Genomic DNA, 27726 nt, shown 5'->3' with positions numbered 1-27726 from the left:
CACTCTTCATTAGATATAGCAAATCAAAAAAAAAGGCATGTCTGCTCAGAGCTTACTTTTATTATAAATACCTTTTGACTAGCACTCTTTTCATTCCGAAACTTCTTGTAATTCAATCAACCAGTTCATCACCTACAAATCATCAGGGAACTTTTTAATTTGATAAGACAAAGACATGTTGTTAAAAAACTTTTCAGTGATTGCTTTTATAGTTTTTTTGGTACAAGCTGCTGTAGTTCCACAGATTGATCCAAGAGATGATTCAGCAGATATGTTGAGTACACTTACATCCAGTACTAGTATTCTTAGCAACTTTTTCAGTATTTTGAATTCGGGTAAGAGTCTTGGACTTTTTGACTTTAGTAGCCTTTCAAGTTCCTCAGGTATTGATTTTTCAAACCTTGGTTCAGCTAGCTCGTTGGGTTCTCTTTTGGGAATGGGACTTTTTAAAGAGAAGCGTGAAATTATTAGTGGTCCTGATGCTAAAACTGTTAGAAATAATGATGATTTACCTTTGGATAGTTTTCTTGCTGTGAAATTCTTGGAAGGACTCGGTTTTACCTTTGGTGAGCCTCATGCTGATGGGTCGTCTAATTAATAAAAAGACTGTCAAGTGCAACTGTTAAGTAACAGGCATTGGCTGCGAAAGTATCAATGTTTATATACATGAATAAATAAATTTTTGAGTTGATTTTGCACCCAGTGCTCACCATTTTCTTGAAAACGAAATATTGAAGCGTAAGCGACACTATCGAGCGAAGCGAGATAGTGGAGCATACTAGCTTTCACTACACTCAATTTGCTCAGTCAATAAAGAGAAAAGAGGGTTCTACATTAGAGGAAGAGATTCTAGACCACCTTTGAGACGCTATGGAGCCAAGCGAGATAGTAGAGCAGTACTGTATGTATGGCTAATACATGCAAAATATGGGTACGCTGCTTTCTTGTATATGTCAATCCACCTTTTCAGCTTACTACATAGCCTACTACCTACTACCTATCTACTATCTACCACCTATCTACTACCTATCTACTACCTATTTACTACCTATTTACTACCTATCTACCACCTATCCTATTACTCATCCTACTCCCTCATTTCAATTAGCTTATTAAGCTTGCGCATCTAATCACGTGATTCTCGATCCAAAGAGGAAAAATTCAAAGAGAAAAAAAAAAATTTAAAAATAGAACTTTTGGGTTCCATTAAATGGTGAAACCATAAAGCTTACTTACAAAGGTATCATCAACCGCTACACTTTCTCTATCCACCTTCCTTTTCCCTCTTTTTTTTTCTGTTTTTTGAAACAGAAAAAGGATACTTCATTTGTTGTTTCTACTGGATTTCAAAGACTATCATTTTTATTTTGGTTATTTTGACAGTAAATTCCGGCTGGCTATCCCATTGTTGAAAATCCAGGTTAAGTATCGGTCAACTGTTTATTATCACTTTTTTTTCCCCCCATCCCATCCCATCCCATCCCTCCATCTCCTCCATCTCCTCCATTAACCTAAAGTTGTGTGACCCCACCTAATGAGGTTATTATATATATTTTTTTTGTCATTACTCAGCGTTTCAGTTGCAGATACGATAACATGTAACGCGACGCAAAAGTGCCCCGAATCTAGTCCATGTTGTTCTCAGTTTGGTATATGTGGAACTGGTGCTTACTGTTTAGGAGGTTGTGATATTAGACACTCGTATAATTTATCCTCATGCATGCCTATGCCCCGAATGGATGATTATTCCATTACCTTTAACTCCAAAGAAGAAGTTGAGCAGATTGAGGCACAAACTAAGTATTTGGGTAACTCCACAGAAGCAGATTGGGTTTATACCGGATGGGTCGACTATCATGATGACTCCTTATTGATCCAAATGCCTAATCACACTACAGGTACAGTTGTTTCGTCAACAAAGTATCTTTGGTATGGAAAAGTTAGTGCCAAATTCAAAACATCTCGTTCTCGTGGTGTTATTTCTGCTTTTATATTGTTTTCAGATGTTCAAGATGAGATTGATTATGAGTATGTTGGTTATGATTTGAGTACTCCACAATCAAATTTTTACGCACAGGGTATTCTAAATTATACCAATTCGAGAAACTCGACTGTGAATGATACTTTTGAATACTACCATTTGTACGAAATAGACTGGCATGAGGACCACGTTGATTGGATTGTTGATAATGAGAAAGTGAGAACTTTGAACAGGGCTGACACTTGGAATGATACAACCAAGAGATACGACTTTCCTCAAACGCCATCAAGAATCCAATTCTCTTTATGGCCAGGTGGAGATCCATCAAATGGGTTGGGTACTATTGAGTGGGCTGGAGGTGAAATTGACTGGAATTCGCCAGATATTCAAGATTATGGCTATTTTTATGCCCGTTTGGCAGAAATCAAAGTGGAGTGCTATGATTTACCAGGTGGAGTCAAACTTGATGGTAACTCCACCAATCAAGCCGATTATCCTGCCTTTTTGTATAACAACACCGATGGTTACGAGTCTCATGTCATGTTAACAAATAAAAAGACCTGGTTAGGTAATTACGATGCTACTGGGTTCAACCCAGATAATGAAAATGAAAATAGTAGTCAGAGCAAGAATAATGTTACAACCACGATTATCAGCACCAGTGGGTCTAGTACAATAACCAGTGTTCGTACAACTACAGCAGACCAATCGGTAGACATTCCAGCTCAAAACACTGCTGCCGCTAATCAAGCAACTGCAGCACCTCAAGCCTCAGATAATGATTACGATCCAAATGCAGGTACTGGTGGCTTTATTCAAGATTCTAGAGAGTCTCTGACCGTTGCTGGATCCTCTACTGGAGGTGCAGCTGCAATAACGTTGGAAGCTAGTAAAAAAGTTGGATTAACGAGCATATTCCTTGCAATTTGTTTGGGGTTTTTGTCATACCATCTATAGAAAAGATTGAAGGAAATAAAGACTAGAAGAAGAAACTTTTTTATATAATGGTTAGTTTATGTATGGTTTTATTTATGATTATTAGTACAACACTGTGAAACACTATGGAGCAGAGTAAAACACCATCTCACTCTGCTCGATAGTGTTCCACTCTATTCTGCTCGCTCTGCTCGATAGTGGAGCAACACATACTGACACCATCGACACTATATTCTTCTACTGGTTCTGTAGAACACTATCTCGCTCTGCTCGATAGTGGAGCAACACCGACTAACACCATCGACACCATCTCACTCTGCTCGATAGTGTTCCACTCTATTCTACTCGCTCTACTCGATAGTGGAGCAACACAGACTGACACCATCGACACCATCTCGCTCTGATCGATAGTGTCGACCCACAATATTTTTCTACTGGCTCTGTAGAACACTATCTCGCTCTGCTCAAAAGTATTCCACTCTATTCTACTCACTCTGTAAAACACTATCTCGCTCTGCTCGATAGTGGAGCAACTCTGACTGACACCATCTCGCTCTGCTCGATGGTGTTCTGTTCGAATCCTGCTTAAAGCATTATTTCTCTCTTTTTCCCTTTTTTTCCACTTTTGCTTAATAGATTCTTTATTTAATTTTCTTTTTTCTCTTATAAAAAAACAACACATAATTCTTTTTTTTCCATTATTAATTGAAAAATTCGGTTGGTAGTTAAAGTGGACAAGGCTTTTTATACATTTTACATCGAGAAACCATGAAGATGTTAACCAAGTTTGAGTCCAAATCATCGAGGGCTAAGGGAGTGGCATTCCATCCCAAAAGGCCTTGGTGTTTGGTCTCGTTACACTCGTCTACTATACAGTTATGGGACTATAGAATGGGTACATTGATTGATCGATTTGAAGATCACGTTGGACCAGTAAGAAGCATTGTTTTCCATCCAACACAGCCGTTGTTTGTCTCTGGTGGAGACGATTACTCAATCAAAGTGTGGTCTTTAACTACACGCAAATGTTTATTTACCTTGAGTGGACATTTGGACTATGTGCGTGGGGTTTCATTCCATCACGATTTGCCGTGGATTCTCAGTTGTTCAGATGACCAAACAATTAGGATTTGGAATTGGCAAAATAGGCAGGAAATAGCTTGTTTGACCGGCCACAACCATTACGTTATGAGTGCCCAATTCCACCCTTCGGAAGATTTGATAGTTTCAGCAAGTTTGGATCAAACTGTAAGAGTATGGGATATTTCGGGCTTGAGGAAAAAACACTCTGCTCCAGCTTCGTCGGTTAGGTCTTTTGAGGACCAAATACAAAGACAACAATTGCCCCAACAAGATATATTTGGCAATATCAATGCTGTTGTCAAGTATGTTTTGGAAGGTCACGACAAGGGGGTCAATTTTGCCGCTTTCCACCCAACATTACCTTTGATTGTTTCTGCTGGCGATGACAGATTGGTCAAATTGTGGAGAATGAGCGATACAAAAGCTTGGGAAGTTGATACATGTAGAGGCCACACTGGTAATGTTTTAAGCGCTATTTTCCATCCACACCAAGATATGATTTTGTCTGTTTCAGATGATAAGACAATCAGAGTATGGGATTTGAACAAGCGTGTTCCCATTAAGCAATTCAGAAGAGAGCACGATAGATTCTGGCTCATTGCAAGTCACCCTACTATCAATCTTTTTGCCGCATGTCATGATTCCGGAGTCATGGTTTTCAAATTGGAAAGAGAAAGACCAGCTCATGCACTTTTCCAAAACAAATTATTTTATGTAAATGGAGAGAAACAAGTGCAAGCATTTGATTTCCAAAAACAAGAGAGCAGTTTGCCAATGTTGTCTTTGAAGAAAATTGGAAAAGCTTGGTCGTTTATGAGAACATTGTCTTATAACCAAAGTGAAAACTCCATCTTGGTTGTTCACGGTGAAGGTGATAACTCCAACTATGCTTTGATAACCTTGCCCAAACATGCCACGGGAGCAATTGAACCAACTGATGTTAGACAGGGTGAAGCTAATTTTGCCACTTTTATATCACGCAATCGTTTTGTTACATTTATCAAGTCATCAAAGATCTTGCATGTGAAAGATTTGAGCAATAATATTACAAAAACTATTCAATTGGACCTGTCTGTAACGGATGTTTTATACGGAGGCCCCGGTCGTGTTTTGTTAGTTAAAGCACATACCGTGATCAATTATGATGTACAACAGCGTAAGGAATTGGCAGAACTTAGTGTTAATAATGTAAAATATGTGTGCTGGTCATCCGATGGACAATATTTGGCTCTTTTGGCAAAGCATACGATTACAATTGCTACTAAGGATTTAGAGTTGGTCACTTCCATGCATGAAACTATCAGAATCAAGAGTGCTGCATGGGACGATTCAGGGGTTTTGTTGTACTCAACTTTAAATCACATCAAATACACTTTGTTGAATGGTGATAATGGTATCATCAAAACTTTGGAGAACACTGTTTACATTACTAAAGTTACGGGCAATTTGGTATATTGCTTGAACCGCGCAGGCCAAGTTGAAATAATCAAGATTGATCCAACTGAGTATAGATTCAAGCGTGCTTTAGTCAACAAAAATTTCAGCGAAGTTTTGAGATTGATCAAAACTTCCACTTTGGTGGGCCAAAATATCATTGCCTACTTGCAGAAAAAAGGGTTTGCCGATGTTGCTTTACACTTTGTTCAAGATCCAGAAACCAGATTTGACTTGGCTTTAGAGTGCAGTAACTTACCAGTGGCATTAGAACAAGCAAAGATTTTGAATGATACTAAAATTTGGGAAAAGTTGGGTGAAGAGGCTTTGTTACAGGGAAACATTGAAGTTGTTGAGTTTGTTTACCAGCAATTGCATTTATTTGAGAAGTTGTCCTTTTTGTATTTGTTCAAAGGTGATAAGGAAAGGTTAAACAAGATGACTACAATTGCCGAGCATAGAGGCAATTTGTCTGCAGTAGTGCAAAACACATTATACAATAAAGATGTGCAAAAGAGATGTGAGATTTATGTACAAAGTGGGATGCTTCCATTAGCCTACACCTTGGCAAAGTCTAATGGATTGACCCAATTTGCAGCTCAAATTTTGGAGGAAGCTGGTGTTTCTGAAAAAGATGTTGAACTACCAGAGTTGGGTGAAACTATTCCTGTACCGCAGCCAATTGCTGATCCCATCGCCAATTGGCCCTTGAAGGAGTCTTCTTTATCCTTTTTTGAGAGCGCATTGCTCACAGGTAAAGTAGAGAATTTGAACGTTACAGAAAAGGATGAAAAGGATGTTGGGGTGTTGTCATCTGAGCAAAGTCATACTGCTGCTCTAGAGTTTGAAGATGAAGAGCAAGAAGATGGCGAAGATGGTGGTGCTTGGGAACTTGACGACGAGTTTAACATTGATGATGAGGAATTGTTGCAGGGAAACGAAGAAGAAGCCCTCAATGTTGTACCTGGTGCAGTATCAGGAGAGAGTGAAATTGGAGATTGGTTGCGTAATGCTAAAACTCCTGCAACTTATATTGCTGCTGGCGCAATGGAGCAAGCGGCTTTATTATTGAACAAGCAAGTTGGTGTTACAAATTTTGAGCCACTACGTCAAAGATTTTTGCAAGTACATGGAGCTTCAAAATTGTACCTTCCAGGAGCTGACGATCTACCTGCCATGAAAACTTTTATTCGAGAAGATTGTGATGAAGAAGATCCAAGTAAGATAAGACCAGTCATACCTGGATACGATACCTTGGAAGAACAATTGTCAGTGGCTTTCAAACAATTCAAAGCAAACAATCTAGAAGAAGCAATTAAGACCTTCAAGTCTGTTATCTACACTATTACTGTTTTGAATGTTAATGACGAAGAAGCCGAAACAAAATGCCACGAAATGTTGGTATTGTGTCGAGAGTATATTCTTGGACTAAGTATCGAATTGGCTCGTCGTGCATTGCCACCTACTGATGTCAAACGAAACTTGGAATTAGCCTCATATTTCACAAAAGTGCAATTGCAGCTGGCACATAAGCTTAATGCTTTAAACGTTGCCATGACGCAGTCGTTCAAGAACAAGAATTATGCTAGTGCATCCTACTTTGCCCAAGAGTTTTTGAAAATATCCAGCTCGGGTCCGAGGGCAGAGCAAGCCAATAAACTAAAAGCAAAGGCAGACGCAATTGCAAGCGATTCTGTAGAAATCGATTTCGATCCTTATGCTGATTTCAGTATATGTTGCGGCAGTTTCACCCCCATCTACAAAGGAGAACTGAGCGTTAGTGAAGCTCTAGTAGGCGCAAAGTACAAACCACAGTTTAAAGGTCAATTAAGTGAGATTACTGGCATCACCTCAATTGGAGTGCCTGCGTCTGGATTACGTATCAGAGTATAAAAAAGAAATAGGTAGAACAGAACAGAACAGAACAGAACAGAAACATAATAAGAGCAAAAAAAAAAAAAAATAAAGATAGGATTTAATTAGTCAGATAAAAGAGGAGGGGGGGTGAGGAGGTGAGTCGAAGGAGGTGAGTCGAGCTAGATGGTAGGTCTCCTTTTCCCTCAAAAGGTCTTTCCTCTGTGCTTTTTCTCTTTTATTCTTTTTTCGATTCTTTTGCTGCTTTTTTTTTTGATATATCTTCCAAGGATGTTATCAACGCAAGTGAAATATGCGTAAGGTGTCTAAACTAGCCAATATACTCGACTTCAGTATAAACCATTGTCGAAATATTTTTTGTAGTTAGTAATTGTTTCTTTTTATACTTGAGACCAATCTGGAGATGGACATCGCATGCGTGAAAAAAAAAGAAAAAGAAAAAAAAAAGAAAAAAAAAAATGGAGAAAAGAAATACGGCGGAAACTCGAAGAAACAAGTTAAAACCGGTCCTCTGCTTGCCACCGACTCTTTCTCTCCGACTCTTTCTCTCCGACTATGACGAAGGCGCGAGAAGATGCTGTGAAGCTCAAGGATCAGGGTAATCAGTATTTGAAGGAAAACAAGTATGAAGAAGCGATAGAGTCATATACAAAAGCTATAGAGCTAGATCTGGAAAATGCCATATTCTACTCTAATAGAGCACAAGCTCATATCAAGATGGAGAGTTTTGGCTCGGCCATACAGGATTGCGATGCAGCTATTTCTCTTGATCCGAACTTTATGAAAGCGTACTACAGGAAAGGTGTTGCGCAAATGGCTATTTTAAAAACAAAACAGGCACAACAGAACTTCAAGTTAATATTGACAAAGTTACCCAACGATAAGTTGACATTGGAAAATTATAAAAGATGTACGAATCTTTTAAGAAGACAGGCTTTTGAAAACGCGATTGCGGGAACTGATCATACTCTGGTATTGAATTCAATCGATTATGAAGGCATACAAGTGGAGAAGTCGTGGGAGGGCCCAAGCTTGGATATAACTACAAGAAAAGAGTCAAAGAGTAAAGACGCAAGCAGGGACGTTTTGGTAGATATTAAAGGATTAGATCACCTGTATCTAAAGTATATGATCAAATTATTCAAGGAAGGTGGGAAATTACCCAAAAAGCATGTGTTTGCCATCATATCCAAAGTTAACGAATTGTTGAAGAATGAGAAATCAATGGTGGAGGTTTCACTCAATCACAGCCAAATAGGAAGGGCTAGCAATTCTGACGACGAGATTGTTGGAGGGAAAAAGTTGACAGTGGTTGGTGATACGCATGGTCAGTTTTATGATGTTTTGCATTTATTTGAAAAATTTGGTCACGTTTCGGAAGACCATGTGTTTGTTATAAACGGAGATTTTGTTGATCGTGGTTCATGGTCCACGGAAGTTGCATTGTACTTTTACGTGCTCAAAATACTTTTTCCCAAGTCGATTTTCATTAATAGAGGTAATCATGAAACCAGTGACATGAACAAGACATATGGTTTTACGGATGAATGTGAAGCTAAGTACTCAAAAAAGATTTTTGACGCTTTTAGTGAGTCTTTTGGGGCATTACCCTTGGCTACTTTGATTAATAGAGAGTACTTGTGTCTTCATGGGGGACTTTTTTCAAATGATAAAGTAACGTTACAGGATATCAAGTCCATAGAGAGGTTTAGCTCGATCCAACCAAAGGAAGGTGTTGCCACAGAGATGCTCTGGACGGACCCCCAGGAAATCAATGGTAGAGCGCCTTCGAAAAGAGGAATTGGTATTCAATTTGGTCCAGATATAACAGAACGTTTTTGCATGTCTAATAAGATTCGTAAAATTTTGAGGTCTCACGAAGTGAGAATGGGGGGTGTTGAGTTTGAGCAAAATGGAAGGTTAATCACTGTATTCAGTGCTCCCAATTATTGCGATTCCACGGGGAATTTGGGAGGTGTTTTGCATTTTGAGGAAAACCCCAATTACGATCCACTAAAGGATGAAGGAGAAGGATATAGAAAGGTTGATGATGATAATTGTCCGTGGATATTAACTACAGAGACTTTTGAGGCTAGCCCTCATCCAGATATAAAGCCAATGGCTTATTCAAAGGGTGCTTTTGGATTTTAACATCAATATGTTAACAAGATATAAAAGAAAAAGGAATAGCTTTCTCATAGAGATATATATATATGTGTGTGTGTGTGTAACACTACTAATAAATGATACTAAACGGCCATTTTTCTTTTTTTTTTTTTGAAGACTTTATCTCTCACCTCGCCTCCTTTTCTTCCTTCTCCTTCACCTTCTCTCCTATTCCCCTTCTCTCTTATCATTGGCTCACTAATAGGACATACTACTAAATAAAAAAGTATCAAGTATACCACTAGAGATAAATATATACTATTTCGCAGCCAGTGTTAATACTAGAAGTTGTAGAAACAAAAGGTCGTGTATTTCAAACCCCAATTCATTTGCTACTTGAAATTATAGCAATTTGACATTTCGGAGATGGAAAATGTACAAATTTGAGAGTTCTTTTCGATGTGCTCTAGCTGATCGATGATTAATGGAATTTTGAGCAAGAGGATCGCAAGATTGAATGTGTCGCTAGGTCCTTGTAGGCTGCTGGCCCGTTTATTTTCGTTGCTGCCGCCTCTCTCGATTGATCCCAAGTCGATTTACGTTCTTTGTTTGCCCATTACTACTCATCGATCGTTTATTTACTGTAACCACCGGCCGGGACTATTGACCAAGTCGAGAGCATCGAAACTTTCGTGGATCAACAAGGTTGAGACCAAAATCATTCACTATGCCACTAATGGGTGGAACAAAATGACTGCGTCAAAGCTGAAGATCAATGTCAGTATTGTCAAATATGTCAAGAAATTGCTATGGACCATTCCCTACGAAGAGAGTTGTCTCCTTTCATTTCCCAATAAAGCAGCAATGATTAGAGAAATAAATGAAGAAAGTCGGCATGTTGTGGCGAAGAGTCCAGGTGAGGAGGAAACATTTACTCTGGAACAACCTACAATTATTGCGCAGTCAGAAATCCAGGATTTAAAAATCTCCACCGATCAACTAGTTCCTATTCCGCTATACCACCCACTTCAGCAAGAACCAACAACCGTTCTTGAAGAGTTGTACAGGTTTAGAGACGCTAACTTTGAAAAGCATAAAAAGTATTCAATATTATGTGCAGTAGGAATTCCATTGACGCTACCAGTAGTGTTGGTGCCTATTGTGCCCAATGTACCTGGAATTTATCTAACTTATCGGTTGTACTGCAATGTGAAGGCTTTGTTCAGTATAAAGAACATGGACTACTTGTTGGAGAAAAAACAGGGCGACAAGGATGAATTGCTTGATGCTAAAGCGGTTCATGACACAACGCATTTGAGACTTGAACCGGTGAGCCAGATTGATCAAATATACTCGAAACACGTTTCACAAGATCTTTTGGTGCAGTTGAACAAAAGTGGAGAGGAGGAAGAAGTGGTGATTTCAGAGCCGGTTATCGATGACTTAGCAGAGAAGTTGGCTTTGGATAACCATGTAAAAGAAGCTTTAATGAAGGCATTAGATCAAGAAACAAAGAGGTTGAAGAGAGAAGTAAAGATTGGTGACCAGGTAGAATAAACAGCCCCTCTGGCTCACACTCTTGTACACATAAATATATATGTATATATTTTGTATTTATTAGATATTACTTGTAACACTATCGAGCAGAGCGAGATAGTGTAGTAACAAGCTACTGAGCGTGGCTCCTTCTCCTTCTCCTTCTCCTCCTCCTCCTCCTCCTCCTTCAGCTTTTTTGCAACTTGTGCGGCTGCATTACTCTTTTTGGTAATTTTGAAATCCCTTTTGCACGACCCCTCTAATCTTCAAATTTCTGTCAACGTTTCATTGTTTTTTCTAGGGACCTTTAAGCAATCACAAGTGTTTTACCCATTTACGTCACATCATTGATAGTTACAGAAATGGTATGTCTAAATAACTCGATCGGTATTCTTTGGTAAAAGAATGGGACTAACTCGGTATTGTTAGGCTGGTGTAATGGAAAATGCTAGAAAGCAAATCCAGCGCCTTTCTCTAGATGATGCGAAGGAAGGGCAATATGGTTCGATTTATTCAGTTTCTGGGCCGGTTGTGGTTGCGGAAAACATGATTGGATGTGCCATGTACGAATTGGTTAAAGTTGGACACGACAATTTAGTTGGTGAGGTTATTCGAATCAACGGAGACAAGGCCACAATTCAAGTTTATGAAGAAACTGCAGGTGTTACAGTAGGTGATCCTGTCTTAAGAACGGGTGCTCCATTGAGTGCTGAGTTGGGTCCCGGTTTGTTAAACACGATTTATGATGGTATTCAAAGACCGTTAAAGGAGATTAAGGAAGAGACTAATTCTATTTATATTCCTAGAGGAATCGATGTTCCTGCGTTATCTAAGACAGTCCAATACGACTTCAAACCAGGCCAATTGAAAGTGGGTGATCATATTACTGGTGGCGATATATTCGGCTCTGTTTTTGAAAATTCCTTATTGGACGATCACAAGATTTTGTTGCCACCAAGAGCAAGAGGTACTATTACCTCAATTGCCGAAGCAGGCTCTTATAATGTCGAGGACACTGTTTTGGAATTGGAATTTGACGGTAAGAAACACAAATACTCAATGATGCACACATGGCCCGTGAGAGTTCCAAGACCCGTTGCCGAAAAGTTATCAGCTGATTACCCATTATTGACAGGTCAAAGAGTTTTGGATTCTTTATTCCCTTGTGTTCAAGGAGGTACTACCTGTATCCCAGGTGCTTTCGGGTGTGGTAAAACTGTCATTTCACAATCCTTATCCAAGTACTCCAACTCAGATGTTATTATTTACGTTGGTTGTTTCACCAAGGGAACACCCGTCATGATGGCAAATGGTAAAGACCAAGCCATTGAGGACATAAAAGTAAACGACTTGGTTATGGGTAAAGATGGTAAACCTAGAACTGTTGTGGGTTTGCCTAGAGGCTACGATGACATGTACAATGTTTGTCAAGTCAAAAACGGCGGAAACCACGCTTTGGTGGACTTTGTTGTTTCTGCTGACCACAAGCTTGTTTTAAGAACAAAACAGAATGTTGGCATTACTACTCGTACCACTGCAAGTGGAAAATATTCTGCTGTTACTTTCTTTGCCTTGGAAAGAACCAATTCGAATACTAAAGTGGTTAAATCTAAAACTAAGGTTTTTGCACACCATGTTCATGGGCAAAGTGCTGCTGGGGAGAAAGCTGCCAGCTTTGCAGCTGAAGTTGATGAATCACAAGTCTTTGACTGGGTTGTAGAGGCAAGGGATTATGAATTAATTGATCCAAGAATCAAAGAGCACACTACACAAATGATCAACCCTGTTTTCTTTGAGTCTGGTGAACTTGCCAAATGGAGTCAAAAAAACAATTGTCTGGCTACAGAGTTGGCTTATTTGTTGGGTGCATGGGTAGGAAATGAAAAAGAAGAACAAGACAAAGAAAAAGAAAAAGTAAAAGATGTTGCATCTGTGTGTGCACATGCAGATGAACCAGAACAAGCTGAAATTTCCAGCCATTTCGAGAGTGACGTAGAAAGTGTTTCTGAACTGATTTTTGAAGAAGCAATTACTGATATAGACCTGGTACATGAAGCCAGCTTCATAGACGCTGAAACGAAAACCGTTACCAACAACAACAATAACAACTGTGAGGCCTTTTGGAATGCTATTAAATGTTTTGGGTTCAGAAAAGAGACTGAATGTGGATTTGAAAAAGTTGTCCCTTCACAATTAGCTGTTGATGACATTGCTATCAGAGAATTCTTTTTGGCTGGTTTACTTGACGCTAACGGCAAAGTTGATGGAAGTAGCACCGCAACCCTTTCCACAAATTACCAATCCGTTTGCGACGGTGTGGTCAAAGTTGCCCGTTCTTTGGGTATTGAAATCACTGTTAACAAGATTGAGTCCATATATAACGTCCACTTAAATGGTCAAGTATTGAGCAATATTTTTGCCAAATGTGCAATTGAAAGCAAACGCGTTGAAGCAACCTCCTGTTCTTCTTCTTCTTCTTCTTCTTTTTCTCCAACACCTGTCCCATTTTACTTTGATTTGATTAAGAAAGAAAAAGAAGATTATTATGGTATTACCCTTGATGAGTCATCAGATCATTTATTCTTACTTTCCAACATGGCATTGGTTCACAATTGTGGTGAAAGAGGAAATGAAATGGCCGAAGTTTTAATGGAATTTCCTGAATTATACACTGAAATAAATGGAAGAAAAGAACCTATTATGAAGCGTACCACATTGGTTGCAAATACATCGAACATGCCTGTGGCAGCAAGAGAAGCATCCATTTACACTGGTATTACATTAGCAGAATATTTCAGAGACCAAGGAAAGAATGTTTCCATGATTGCCGATTCTTCGTCACGTTGGGCTGAAGCTTTAAGAGAAATCTCTGGAAGATTGGGTGAAATGCCTGCTGATCAAGGTTTCCCGGCTTACTTGGGAGCAAAATTGGCATCGTTCTATGAAAGAGCTGGTAAAGCCACCGCATTGGGTTCTCCAGATAGAATCGGGTCTGTATCTGTTGTCGCTGCGGTTTCGCCTGCTGGTGGTGATTTCTCTGATCCAGTTACAACTGCCACATTAGGTATCACGCAAGTGTTTTGGGGTTTGGATAAAAAATTAGCACAAAGAAAACATTTCCCATCTATCAACACAGCTGTTTCATATTCAAAGTACACCAACATTTTAAACAAGTACTACGATTCAAACTTTCCAGAATTTCCTCAATTGAGAAACAAAATGAAGGAAATCTTGTCCAATGCAGAAGAGTTGGAACAAGTTGTTCAATTAGTTGGTAAGTCTGCATTGAGTGATTCTGATAAGATTACTTTGGATGTAGCAACGTTGATCAAGGAAGACTTTTTACAACAAAACGGATATTCCACATATGATGCATTTTGCCCAATTTGGAAAACATTTGACATGATGAGAGCTTTTATTGCATATCATGATGAAGCACAAAAGGCTGTTGCCAATGGTGCTCAGTGGTCTAAATTATCAGAAATCACGAGTGACGTAAAGCATGCTGTTTCATCGGCTAAATTCTTTGAACCTACAAGAGGCGAAGAGGAAGGACAAAAGGAGTTCAGTGAGTTGTTAACCACTATCTCCGAGAAATTCGCCGAAGCCATTGAGTAGACCATTTAGAGACATACATATCTATAAACACTTTACAGAAAAAAAAAAAAAAAAAAAAGAAGAAGAAGAAGAAGAAAAAGAATAGTAATAAAATTAAACATTGATTATTCGTCAAACGGATCTAGGCAAGTTGAACAGAGGCCAGAAGTGAAGGTCCAGACCCCGTCAAAGCAACTGGTTAGAAAATTATCTACTCCGTCAACCAAATCTCTTACTTCTTCATCAAACAGATTGATTATGGCTGTTCTTCTTTCGTTCTCTTCTCCCAAATTACTATTATCCTGCTGTTTGATGAAGTTGAGCGGATACTCATTTATAGGAATGCCTCGTGGTGTGTACACTGGCTCAGCAGTGTTACCCATTTCTTCACCGCGCTGCAAGAATCCTGCGGTACACGATGCACTTTTATCAGTAGTAGGCGGCGATTGACTCTGTGTTTCTAAATCGGTAGCCACTATAGGCTTTTTTTTAAACCAAGTGGTTATATTTTCGAATATTGACTTTTGCTCAACTCCATAATCGTCTCTCTGAAACGGATGTAAGTTATTCATCACCACATCATTATTATGTTGCGACTCTGTTGGTCTAAATCTAGCAAATCTATTCTCCACATATTCAGTGAAAACGTCACTACTACAACCGCCACCAGCGTTACCACTGAAAAATGCGCCTGTATTTCTGCTCATCTGCTGTCGCAATTTTTGCTGCCTTTGTGGAAAATACAAATCTACTTCATGAGGAGGTTCATGTGGTGACAACAAGGAGCTTAAATCCTGTGGTGAAGGTGAAATCGGGGTCGTTAAAGGTTCAGATTGTGTAGGTGTTGGAATATCAAAGGAACTTGATGTTAGGGGCAATACTTGGACTGTTGCTGGTGAAGTATAAGCAATTGGTGCAGTTTGAATAAATTTGTAATGATTTGTTATGTGAGTTTGATGATATGAATTTTGGGGAATTGGCGATGTAGATGGAATTTTCCCTTCTTGGAAATGAGGAGTGGCCGGTGGTAGAGGAATTCCAGACACAATTGCGTCATTGCTTTCAACAATATCAAGTCCTATCAGCGGTAATGTCACCATTGATAGGAAGGTGTTTCTAGCAATGGCTATTTAATAATGTTTCTCATTTGACTGCAAAAAAAGATCCAAAATTGAGAGAATAGAAAAATAAACGTTTTTGCAACACAAACAATGGTAGCGAAAAAAAATGAAACACCTTAAGGATGCCCTTAGCAAGCAAGAGTGTATCAACAACACGAAAATGTCTAGAAAACTCTGATTTATAACCACTTAGTTAGCGGGCTTGGAAGTTCAGTAACTCGTGAATCATCATGCCGTCAAATAAATTTCTCGTTTGTCTACTTTTTCTTAGGGCAGTATCTTATCATGTAGTATATATCTCTCTTTCTTTTATGTTTTTCAGATGAGCTTTCCAGAAAACTCAAACAGTGGGAGGTACAAGGTTATACTGCCAAATGTATCAAAATGACTAGTTCTCATAAAACACTCATTGTCCTAGTAAGTTTAGTAGTGTATAAATGTCTTTATTCAAAGAGTGAAGCATCAAAAGATAAGAGCAACAGAGTAAAAGAGAAAAAAAACGGGAAAAGAGTTGAGCAAGTGGATATGTCAAACGCAACGCAATTCATGATAACGTTTTATCCAACCGCTCATTAAAAAGCAAAAAAAGCCAAGTTAATGGACAAAAAAAGTACATCTTTTATTCAATATACATCCTTATTCAAGTGTCTGCTATTCATATACTTAGCAACAATCCTAAGCAAATTCACACAACCTGAAGCATACAAACAAAATTGAAAAATCAACAAATCATTATGGCATCAGCAGCACTAAGCGGGTGGGTAACCGAGCAAGACACAATTACTTAGATCTTGCTCTGACCTTCCGCCGCTTACGTTTCAAACGACGAACTCTCTTCTTTCTCCACTTATCTCTCATTAGTTAAGTGGGTTATATACTTTAAAGTAGTAAAAGACTATGGAGGAGAAGAGGAAAAAAAAAAATAGGAAACAGAAGTAGGAGTTTTAAATGACTTATATTTATATCGCGAAAGCACAGAGAGAGAGAGAGAAAAAAAAAGAAAAAAAAGGAGTGTCAGGAGATTTGGCAGGGAAATCAGTTTGAGCACACACGACAAGTGATGCGTGAAGAGCCCTGTAGAGAGGAAAATTCACGTGCCGGGGAGGAAGGGAGGACTCACTTGAACTGGTGATGGAGGAGGAGGGTAGGATTAATTAATATGACAATGACTTTCTCTCACCACCATCATAATTAATGACAGAGAGGTTTTTTGGCAACTCAAGACAAAAGTATCTATTGTCTATAACTAGCTACTCTAATTTGTTCTATAATTTTGTTTCCAACTTTGAAACTCTATCCAAGGCAATGTCACATATAGCATTGAATGCCTCTTTTCTTTCTAGTTCAATTTCATTTCTCTTGATTCGCATACGCATATCATCCATAATTTCGTCACGATTTCTTCCATTGACAAACACAACATATTTCAACCCAGGGAAAGTTTGTTCGTATTCATCGTTTAAATCTTGAAGTTTTTGTCTCATCTCTTTTGTACCAGCTAAATTTCTTTGTTCATGACTGGAATGTTCACTTAATTGATGATCTTTAGGCACACCTAATCGAGGATGTGCTGAGATTATTTTATTTACTACCGGGTTGATTCCCTTATGAGTTCGTGATTGAACAAACTCGCAAAAGCTGAGAAACGTTAAAAGTTCAGCTCGTACTAGTTCAATGAATTGTTGATATGTATTGAATGGCTTATTCTTGACAAAGATTGATTCATTAATTAGTGAGGTTAGTGAATCGCATGGCTCAAAAAGCTGGTCAAGTACTAGTTTCTTCTTCTCACTTAATGGTTGCGATTTGAATATTTCTATTGGAGGGAGATGCCCCATGGTGGACAAAACAAAGATTAATTGAGAGAGTAGTGAAGTATCTAAAGAGTAGCAGTTTAGTTAGGGTTCGGTTCCCATATAGTTGCAATCTCTAACCCCCTTCTCCACAATTTTCTATTTTTTTTTTTTAATTTCTCGGCTATCTGCGAAGATACCAGAAATATGCTCTTTTTCATTTTACTCCATACCGAAAATAAAATACAAACAAAATAGAGGTAGAAAGATTGGGGGGGGGGGGGGGGAAAAAAAAAGAAAAAGGGGGTGTGAAAAAGAGGGGGGGGGGGGGGGGGGGGAAACAACTGGTAAAGTGGGTTTCTATATTGCTAATATTACTAATCAGTAAAATGTTGAATGTTTCTCAAATCCTCCAACTTTTTCTTATTAGGACCACCTTTCTGAGCAATCAAAGGATGTCTCCATTGTTTGACATAACTGAATAAAACATCAGCTAGTTTGGTGGTACCATCATTACCGTCTCCCGCAATACCCAAGTCCTTGAATGTAGATGCAGTAGGATCAATTTTCTGGTCGATTACGTGTCTTTGCATTTGGTCAGGATTTGGTAACTTCCACCACACATATTGTTCGAATTGGGTAATAAACTTAGCCAATGGTAATGGTAAATTGTAGTCATAGAAACTATAGTTGAATGGGCCTGCTTGAGCATAGTTTTCAGTTATACCATGGATCATTTGTCTAATCTCTTGGTATGTCAATTTTTCAGGACCATACAACTCAAATGTCTTGCCCATTGTCGAATCATCATATGCTATTTTCTCCAATGCTCTCGCTACATCAAGCACATACACCGGGTAAATTTCCTTTTGGTTTCTGTTGGGAGTCCACATTTTAATCTTTGGTCCAAGATAATTCAACAAATTGTCCTCCCTGCCAAACATTTGAGCAGGTCTAACAATTGTAGCATCCGGGTAAATCTCTTTCACTTTTTGCTCGCCAATTCCCTTTGTTGCATAAAATACAGATTCGGAATTTGGGTTGGCATTGTATGAACTAATATGAATAAATCTGGGCACACCGGCATCTTTACTTGCACGAGCAATTCTTTCAGCTAAAGCAATATTCACATCAGCCATTGAGAAATTCTTTGTGTTGTAATCAGCACCGATACAGTTGATGACAATATCGGAATGAGCAACGGAATCCTCGATACTCTGCAAATTCCTAGCATCAATCTCAACAAAATTGACAACTCCCAAATCTCCTGCAACTTTAAGAAACCTCTTTTTCAAGTCGTCTCTATATGGCACAATTGTAGTAGTACCATGTCTTGCCAATTTTGAAACCAAATAACGCCCGAGAAACCCACTTGCTCCAAATACAGTTGCTGTGTATCCAGTTCTTGAAGAACGACCTCCTGGCCCCACAGATATATTAACTTTACCAGCAGGTGTTATATTAATATCCGACTCAAGCACCGACGTGTATACGGTTCTATACCTTATAGAGTTTAACCTGGGCAATAGCCTTACCTGCGTCCTCAACATTGGATATATTTAGTCTCTTTCTCTCTGTGTGTGTGGGTGTGTGTATGTAAAGGGCGGACAAGAATATATAACCTCAATGAAGTTGATGTTAATAAGTATAGTATGGGTTTTTTTCCCTATTGTATTCCATGGCTTATTTTTCAAGATCCTGGTTGGTTATAAAGTAATGTCGTAAATATGAACTTTGCGACAATGACACTATCTTGTTTTTTTTTCAGTGACACTATCGAGTAGAGCAAGATAGTGTTGTAACAAGCTACAAAGTATTGCTCCACTATCTCGCTCTGCTCGATATTGTCGTTTTTTGCTTGCTGGTTTTGTCTTTATACATTTGGTTCAATTTCAATTACTTCACTATAAATAGAAAAAATTCTTCCTATCTCCCCTTTATCTCACTTGCTCGATAGTGGAGCACACTAGCTGCCACCGACACTATCACACACATACTCTTTCTCTCTCTCTCTCTCTCTCTCTCATTCTTTCTTAATTTTTGCCCCGAGACTTTTGTGGGTGCACGGTTACCTCCTGTACTGGTTCTTTTTCTTAATATATATATATATATTTTTTTCTTAAATTCATTTCTAAAAATGTGTACATAAAATTCATTATAGAAAGTAATCGGGAGTTTTTCTAGTAACGGTTGGTTCACCTGGTCTAACCAGCGGATCGTATTGTAAGAATTGTCTATTATGTTGTTCGTCAACCTCCATAATAGCCGCTTGATTACCACATCGATAACAATAATTTGGTGCTGAAAATATGGTAACAACATTTTCCTGGTGGCTCCAACTAAATCCTTCCATAACCAACTGATGAGCTCTTGCAATTAAACTTAAATTATTTGTATGGTTGAACTGCTCAGATATATCTTGACCAAACGTGAATCCTGCACCTCTTGGCGATATACCCCACCCTCCTCTATCGTCTGGATCGGACCATAACAAATCGCACATGGGTCCTTCATGTGGCACTTCTTGAATTCTGTTCAATTCTCTAACTTGGTCAATAGTTTCAATCATAGGCGACAAGCCCCCATGAAGACAAAAAACCTTGTTATCCACCAAGGCAGTTATGGGGAAATAATCGAATAAATCAGTGAAAACTTTCCATACAGTAGCAGATCCGTACTTTCTTAAACATTCGTCATAAAAACCGTAAACTTGAGTTATTTGTCTTGATTCGTGGTTACCTCTTAAAATGGTGATTCTGTTGGGAAATCTCACCTTCATACAAACCAAATACGAAACAGTTTCGACTGAATAGTATCCACGATCAACATAATCGCCCATGAATAAATAGTTTGTATCAGGACACCGACCACCAATCTTGAACAATTCCATCAAGTCGTGAAACTGTCCATGAACATCACCGCATATTGTAACTGGCACAGAAACCGGCTGGACGTTTTCTTCCAATTGTAATACTTCGATAGCCATTTCACATAACTTCTTTACATCCTGCTCTGAGAGTGGCTCGCATTTGGACAATTTCTCAATCCATTGGTCCAATTGGTTTATAGATTGTGTGTCTAGTGACGGTTGTGTTTGCTTCGTGTTGGTATTGTTGGTGTTGTTGTTGTTGTTGCTGTTGCTGCTGCTGCTGCTGTTGGTGTTGTTGGTGTTGTTGTTGGTCGTTGAAGTTTTACCACTTTTGATAGTTCGTTTATTGGGCATGGAAAAATCCATCGAGTCAAAATCATCTAACGAGATCTCGGCATCTTCCATTGGCACATCTCTATCTGAATCCATTTTTTTCCACTATAATCTGTGATTGAATCAGGAGGGGAGGCTGGTTGTACTGAACAAAAAAATGCAATATAAAAAAATTTATCAATGTTTGAAGTAAAGGATTGAAAAAAAAAAACCAAATTAAATCAATAAAAAAAAAAAAACGATAAAAGTGGTTGAGATAACTTGTGAATAGAAAATGAACTAGTGAAGATAAGAAGATAACGGACAATTAAAACACAGTTTTGGTAATAAAACACAATTTTGAGATGTTGGGGAAATGTTTGAAAGGTTGATATACTTTGAAAAGGTGGTCTTTAATTTGCTGTGTTTCTTCTCGAATGGCAAGTCTAACTTTTTTCCACTCGTTTTTTTTTTTTGGCATGTTTTTTGGCCTTTTTTTTTATGTAAAAGAAAAAGAAGTTGTTGAAGAAATTGCACTCGTTTTTTTCAAGTGGTTATCAATAGCGATAAGCGACACTATCTCGCTCTGCTCGATAGTGTGGCACACTAGCTGCCACTGACACTATCAAGGAGTAGAAGAAATAACGCAGAGGAAAGAATGCAGAAACTAAAGACAGATCCGGGAAGAAAGAAGCTATTTGGTAATGATCTTTAAAAACTTTTGAAACAAATCTTAATGTGAGAGGTGAAAGGTGAAAGGTGAGGTACAAGATACTATGTATGTATTTGGTGACCTTGTCTAATCGGTACATTTTTTCAATAATAGTAAACGTAAGCGTTAATTCTACTCTGAGTCAGCCTTTCATAAAAGCTCCTCGGTAATGCCACTACGATTTTTCTTTACACATGTGCTGTTGTTTTTATCTTGCATAGATATTATGTCACGTGATATAAAAGGGGAGCGAGTTTATGTACACACGACACTTGATAAACACTATTGAACAACACTATCGAACAACACTATCAAACAACACTATCGAACAACACTATCGAGCGACACTATCGAGCAACACTATCGAGCAACACTATCGAGCAGAGCGAGATAGTGTTGTAACAAGCTCCAAAGTGTTGCTCCACTATCGAACAACACAATCGAGCAGAGCGAGATAGTGTTGTAACAAGCTCCAAAGTGTTGCTCCACTATCCAGCGACACTATCTCGCTCTGCTCAATAGTGTTGTAACAAGCTACTGAGTGTTGCTCCTATCGAACAACACTATCTCGCTTTGCTCGGTAGTGTTGTAACAAGCTCTGCTCAATAGTGTCGCGGACAGACAGTTGGGGAACTTGTTGTAATCTTTAAATGGTTTTGTTCACCACAAACCGATACTGCCAATCTTTTTGTTTTCTTTTCTTTTTGATACATATACTTATTTTTGTTTGTATTGCCCCCTCTTGGTTGTTTTCATTTTCTCCTTTAGTTTGTTGCTTGTTGACATTTCCATCAAAAAAGAAAAAAAGAGTTGCAACAGTCAAGTCCCAACCTATTTGGAGACTTTTGTGACTATTTTGAGTTCAATTTTAACCGGCATTACAGCAACTGTATAACTACATACTTAAAGTTGAGCGGGGATAATAAATTCAACTTGTAAAGAACATGTTTTAAGCCATAGAAAAGCTGTTTTAAGCCATAGAAAATCTTTGTTTCCTCCCCTCCTTCAACAAAGGTAAACTTTGCAAATAAATGTTACACATATTTTTTTGCACCAATTTGACTTAAAGTGTAATTCAATCTCGTGTAAAAAAAGAAAAATATCTGTAATTAACCAAGATAATATATCTGTAATTAACCAAGATAATATATCTGTAATCCACCAAGATAATATAGGTGACTTACAGAGAGAAAAGAAAAAAATTCCAAGCGATTGGCTTTACACGGAGAATTTGGAAAACTATTTCTATAGCACCAATCAATTAATGACCAAGATATACCAAGTATCAAAGAAGAAATTGTATCTAGGGCAAGATTGTCATGCTATGGGAAAATATTTTATTTTATCTTCCTTTATATTTTATTTTATCTTCCTTTATATTTTTTTCTTTTGGTGTACTTCTTTTCTTCATGAATGACACTTTTTTGTGCTTTGATTGTTTTTTTTCTTTGGTTGCAGTCTCAAACGACCACAACACCACAGCAGTAGTTCTATCAATTGAAGGAATTTTTTTTTTTGACTAAATCAATTAAATAGATTTTTCGTATATTTCGTATTTTCGCTGTATTAGACTATTGTTGTTATAGACTTTTGCCGTTGCCGTTAGTCCTAATGCTGCTGCTGGTGGTGCTGTTACCGTTGCCGTGTAAAACTTGCATGTAATTACTGTCAGGTACGATCTATTTCTTCCACTTCTCTCCCGGAAGCTTTGGTAGTAAAGAGAAATATTTTACAAGAATCATATTTAATAAAGAATAAATAAAAACATCGGTAGTGATAAACTGGAGAAGAAATTTAGCTTTTTCAGAAGGAAAGAAAGAAAAGCGGAGTAGGTAGTAGTCTAATCAATAATCATGTCATTTATATATATTATATATATATATATATATATAATATCAAGGGCATGACTTGTTTTGACAATTGTCTGGGCAATGATTGACAGGAAAGTCAATCTCTTTCGTGCAAAGTTACATTTTTGTTATTTCTCATTTTTATTAAAATAGAATAAATAAAAAAAAAATACGAGTATCGCACAAAATCAAATTGCGGTTCCTAATTGGGAAGAACATATACAAAAAAACCATTCGGTAGCGATCTATTTTAGCGAAAACTAGAGTTTCAAATTGCTCTTATTCAATATAGCAAGCCTTTCAAAGAAAACAGGAAGTTTATTTGAAACTAGTAAGAAACCTGTTAACCCCAAATTGGATTGATGCAAAAAAGGATAATTAAGAAAGAATCTGCGGGTGTATTGCTTTCGTTAAAGGCTGAAATCGGCATCTTACAGAAAGCAACAAAGGAAACGGAACCACTTTAAAGGAAAGGGACAAAAATGAAAAAAAAATGTCTTAAAAGAGTTTCTTCTTCTTCACATAGCAAAATAATCAATATTGTGAAAAAACAATAGAAAGTAACAACAACAACAACATACAACAAGATACAACAACATACAACTCGGGACATATATTCACAGTATATAACATTGACGGTATATACACATTATTCACCACGTTTCTCCCCGAAATAATTTTTTCGTCTTTAAGGCTAGTTTTATTTGTTTTTCCTTCAACAACCAGCGGATGGAATTGTCTTTTGTTAACAATTTTCTCTATTAGTTAATTTATGTTTTTTCTATTGACTTATTGAGCGAGCATTTTGTTAGACAAGGAAAAAAAAAAAGAAAAGAGCTCTATATCGAGAGTTTCTAATTGATTGTTAATAATAAAGTTTATAATATCTTCAAGTTTATCTTGGTAAACGACTTGAGAAAAGAGTCAAGGGAGAAGAGAGAAGAGAGAAGAGAGAAGAGAGAAGAGAGAAGAGAGAAGAGAAGGAGCTTTGTTTTCCATTACTTGGCCATTCGTCTGGTATTTAATTTACTGAGAAGCAGAGAAAGAGAGAAGCAGAGAAGCAGAGAAGCAGAGAAAGAGAGAAAGAGAGAAAGAGAGAACCAGAGAACCAGAGAACCAGAGAACCGGAGATCCAGAGATCCAGAGAACCAGAGAACCAGAGAACCGGAGAACCGGAGATCCAGAGATCCAGAGAACCAGAGAAGCAGTGAAATAGAATATCAATAGTTGTATCATGACAAGAAATGATGAGTTTACAATGGACTCAACTATACTGCTATCTACCGTTTCATCACCAAAAGGCATAAAAAGAGATAGACCTCTAAGCTCATACACAGAGCATAGCATTGAACTGGAAGGTAACGAGGAAAACAACAGTCTAGATGAAAATAAATGTCTTTTGGATGAAGCAACTCCGTTCACAACTAAAACGCAAGCGCTTAATTCGTTTTCACGCAAACTTTTCTTACAAAAGCAAAAATCGCCTTCTTCACCCTCAATAGCTACTACCCCTACAAGGGCACCGCTTAGGACTTTATCATCTTCGGTTAAACAAAAAACTAAAGCGTTTACCAAATCAATGACGTCAGCTGTTTCCAAATCGTCGCAAAATTTTTTCTTTACAAATTTGAGCATGTCTTCTAAAGTCATTGAGTCTGGAACCGATGGAAAGTGTAATGACGAAAGAGAAGAAGAAGAAGAGGAGGAGGAGGAGGAAAAGGAGAAGCAGGAAGAAGAAGAAGATACGGATGAGGATGCGGATGCGGATGATGGTGACGATGGTTGCGATGACACTTTTGAAACTATCAATGTTGAATTTTCAATGCAACGTGAATCTAGCCATCAAGGAAAGGAACAAAAGTTTCAGTCACAAAATGGAAATTTCCTACCTACTTCACCTAGTTCACCTACATTGACTCGACTCTCCTCACAAGCTCATTCAAAAGCAAACATGAGAAGATTCCATTCCCTTTGTGAAATACAACAAGATTTCGACAGCTTTTTATTAAAAGAGGACAACTCACATTTGGGGCATTCTACCATAGAGACGTTTCCACTGGGAAGTGATATACTACCTCGTATAAACGAAGATCAATTGTACAAGATTCTTTGTGGCGAGCATCATGAAGAATTTGACGACTTTATCATCATTGATTGTCGATTCGATTACGAATTCGAAGGTGGGCACATTGTAAATGCATTGAACATCTCAACAAAGGAATCCCTAGAGGAGAAATTTATTAAAAATGTGAAAAAGGATGATAAGAAAAGGCTAATCATATTTCATTGCGAGTTCAGTGTTTTTCGTGGTCCATTAATGGCTAAACATTTAAGAAAATGTGATCGAATGATGAATCGAACATCATATCCTTACTTGTCATATCCCGATATAGTCGTACTCGACGGCGGGTACAAGAATTTTTTTACAAAATATAATGGATTATTTTGTGACCCGTGCAATTATGTCGAGATGAAAGACCTCAAACATAAACAAAAATGTGAATATCACCTCAACCGCGTAAGAAAGAATGATAAACTATTGATGAGAGCCAAGTCTTTTAATCAATTTGGCTTGGCTTCACAGCTGGTACTGGATTTTTGGACCACCAGTGATGAAGCGAAATCATCCTTGGGAAACAGTGATTCCAAATTATCAAGCAAGCGTCAAAAATCGAATTCCAAAGTTAAAACTTCACCATTCAACTCAGATTTGCAAACAAAATTAACAAGAGCTAATACATTTTCATTTGATCAACTGTTTTTCAGAAATGGAATATCCTCCTCATCATCACCCTTGAGCTCCCCCTTATTATCTAATTTCCCACAAAACAGGAGCGATGACGTGACGCAGCCAAACAAATTTAGCACATTTCATCCACCATCCACTTCATTTCGTCAGCAACCATCGCCCCTACCACCATTGCCACCACTACCACCACTACCACAACAACTACCACAACAACCACAACAACAAAATTTCCTTTATCAGCATAGAAAATCGTATTCATCCACTCTTTCCTCATCAACAGTCTCCATATCTTCATCTTGCATATCATCATTGCATTCAACTAACTCAACAGATAGTTTATATGAAACACCATCCTTATATACCTTGGACAACATAAACTCTCCATCATTGACATCAATGTCCGATTATTTTGAAACGAAAAAGCCAAACTTTTCAATCTTACGACCAATGGCTAAAAAACCAATAAGCTCATTACCACTAGTACCTTCAACAACAATAGCAACAACAGCTCATCAATTTCAATTTCCTATAAAAAGACCTCCAATTAATAACATTCCTTCTAATTTCACATCACCTGTCATATCTTCACCTTTGTCAGTTACAGAGACTCCTCGAAGCTCATCAAAATTGAGCTTGATTGATCCTATTAATGATACACCTGTGGATTTCTCAATTCCGGCTAAATACCAAGGGCACAAAAGATCTAGCAGTTTAATCAATAGTGGTGGCACTTTTGGCAGTGTGTCTTTAGTTGATGAAATTGACGAGGTCGACGAAGAAGACGGGTAAGAGACGATTGTTTTTTGAAGGTAAAAATTATCTATAATTTAACGTAGACCAATTGCATATATATATACACACGCATATATAAACAGATACATCTTGTAATACTTTCCTTTTTTTTTGATTGTAGCATTTGCCATACTTCTCTCATGATGACTTTTTGTGAAACAATATATTACCAGGCATAGGAATTGGCGACAACTTGATGTATGAGTTATAAGGAGTAGCAACACCCGCAAAAGCATTCCACCATCCTGTGACTGCGGTAATGACGCCAAATACACCACCAGCACGGACAACACCAACATGACCACTTAAATTTCCCGCTGCAAGTAATAAAAACATCATAAATAAAGTGCCAAAAAGGGTGCAGAATGCAACTGTAGCCTTCAATGTTAACAAAAACATCATAAATGTGAATAAGGCCCAACCTAGTAGGAAGAACCCTACTGCATTATTGAGCTCATCAGTCTCCTTATATGATTTCATGATTCCAAAACTATCAACAAATATAACACCATAAGATAACCAAAATGCACCATACGAAGTCAATGCCGTGCAAGCAAACGTGTTTCCTGTAAAAAACTCGCCACACCCTGAGAGAAATTGCACAGCACCTCCATAGAAACAAGCTAGCGAAACAGCCACGTTGGGCACTTTAATACCCATGGCTTGTGCGTTAAATAATGATAAAACAAATGTCGATAGCGCGAATGCCACTAAGCCTACTGGTGCAGGGTTAATATTGATGGAAGGATACGGTGCTGGCCCTGGGTTTAAAGTACCACCAAATGCAGCCATTAGTTCATGTCTGTAGTACTTGTGATTGTCTATAATAACAAATTCCCCACCGTCGCCAGTAATTTCGATTTTACCCCTTTTGATATCGGGCTCTTCGATCGAAGAGCCCTTAGATTCAAGATGATCTTCTGAATCGCGGTTTTCCATTATAGCTTCAAAGTCAAAGACCAACTACATATTGGGCCCCC

The 27726-nt window shown here is 38.1% G+C and overlaps 10 protein-coding genes across 10 annotated transcripts; 5 read left to right on the top strand and 5 right to left on the bottom strand. All coding sequences in view use genetic code 12, as the record gives it.

The window, feature by feature from the left end:
- Positions 1-175: 175 nt before the first annotated feature.
- Positions 176-2938, top strand: UTR2 (Utr2p; the record flags this gene model as incomplete). Its single annotated transcript, XM_049326099.1, has 3 exons — positions 176-588; positions 839-905; positions 1616-2938. The coding sequence occupies 3 exons, from the start codon at positions 176-178 to the stop codon at positions 2936-2938; spliced, it is 1803 nt and encodes a 600-aa protein (XP_049178294.1).
- Positions 2939-3685: 747 nt separating this feature from the next.
- Positions 3686-7327, top strand: KGF56_004638 (coatomer subunit alpha; the record flags this gene model as incomplete). The annotated part of the gene is made up of 1 exon (XM_049326098.1): positions 3686-7327. One exon carries the CDS (start codon positions 3686-3688, stop codon positions 7325-7327), a length of 3642 nt encoding a protein of 1213 aa, XP_049178293.1.
- A 537-nt stretch (positions 7328-7864) lies between these two features.
- Positions 7865-9460, top strand: PPT1 (protein serine/threonine phosphatase; the record flags this gene model as incomplete). Its single annotated transcript, XM_049326097.1, has 1 exon — positions 7865-9460. The coding sequence occupies one exon, from the start codon at positions 7865-7867 to the stop codon at positions 9458-9460; it is 1596 nt and encodes a 531-aa protein (XP_049178292.1).
- Positions 9461-10165: 705 nt separating this feature from the next.
- Positions 10166-14569, top strand: KGF56_004636 (TFP1; the record flags this gene model as incomplete). The annotated part of the gene is made up of 3 exons (XM_049326096.1): positions 10166-10955; positions 11306-11316; positions 11381-14569. The coding sequence occupies 3 exons, from the start codon at positions 10166-10168 to the stop codon at positions 14567-14569; spliced, it is 3990 nt and encodes a 1329-aa protein (XP_049178291.1).
- A 104-nt stretch (positions 14570-14673) lies between these two features.
- KGF56_004635 (uncharacterized protein) lies at positions 14674-15648 on the bottom strand (the record flags this gene model as incomplete). The annotated part of the gene is made up of 1 exon (XM_049326095.1): positions 14674-15648. The coding sequence occupies one exon, from the start codon at positions 15646-15648 to the stop codon at positions 14674-14676; it is 975 nt and encodes a 324-aa protein (XP_049178290.1).
- A 1286-nt stretch (positions 15649-16934) lies between these two features.
- On the bottom strand, positions 16935-17507 carry KGF56_004634 (uncharacterized protein; the record flags this gene model as incomplete). The annotated part of the gene is made up of 1 exon (XM_049326094.1): positions 16935-17507. One exon carries the CDS (start codon positions 17505-17507, stop codon positions 16935-16937), a length of 573 nt encoding a protein of 190 aa, XP_049178289.1.
- Positions 17508-17839: 332 nt separating this feature from the next.
- On the bottom strand, positions 17840-19012 carry KGF56_004633 (uncharacterized protein; the record flags this gene model as incomplete). Its single annotated transcript, XM_049326093.1, has 1 exon — positions 17840-19012. The coding sequence occupies one exon, from the start codon at positions 19010-19012 to the stop codon at positions 17840-17842; it is 1173 nt and encodes a 390-aa protein (XP_049178288.1).
- A 605-nt stretch (positions 19013-19617) lies between these two features.
- Positions 19618-20760, bottom strand: PPH21 (phosphoprotein phosphatase 2A catalytic subunit; the record flags this gene model as incomplete). Its single annotated transcript, XM_049326091.1, has 1 exon — positions 19618-20760. The coding sequence occupies one exon, from the start codon at positions 20758-20760 to the stop codon at positions 19618-19620; it is 1143 nt and encodes a 380-aa protein (XP_049178287.1).
- A 3703-nt stretch (positions 20761-24463) lies between these two features.
- Positions 24464-26743, top strand: MIH1 (putative tyrosine protein phosphatase; the record flags this gene model as incomplete). The annotated part of the gene is made up of 1 exon (XM_049326090.1): positions 24464-26743. The coding sequence occupies one exon, from the start codon at positions 24464-24466 to the stop codon at positions 26741-26743; it is 2280 nt and encodes a 759-aa protein (XP_049178286.1).
- Positions 26744-26884: 141 nt separating this feature from the next.
- KGF56_004630 (acetate uptake transporter family protein) lies at positions 26885-27685 on the bottom strand (the record flags this gene model as incomplete). The annotated part of the gene is made up of 1 exon (XM_049326089.1): positions 26885-27685. The coding sequence occupies one exon, from the start codon at positions 27683-27685 to the stop codon at positions 26885-26887; it is 801 nt and encodes a 266-aa protein (XP_049178285.1).
- Positions 27686-27726: the final 41 nt, after the last annotated feature.

The sequence above is a fragment of the Candida oxycetoniae genome (genome assembly GCF_023343755.2).
Source record: "Candida oxycetoniae strain CBS 10844 chromosome Unknown scaffold11, whole genome shotgun sequence".
NCBI classification, from domain to species: domain Eukaryota; kingdom Fungi; phylum Ascomycota; class Pichiomycetes; order Serinales; family Debaryomycetaceae; genus Lodderomyces; species Lodderomyces oxycetoniae.
Note: the sequence above shows the minus strand (reverse complement) of the source record. Positions and strands in the feature narration are given on the sequence as shown.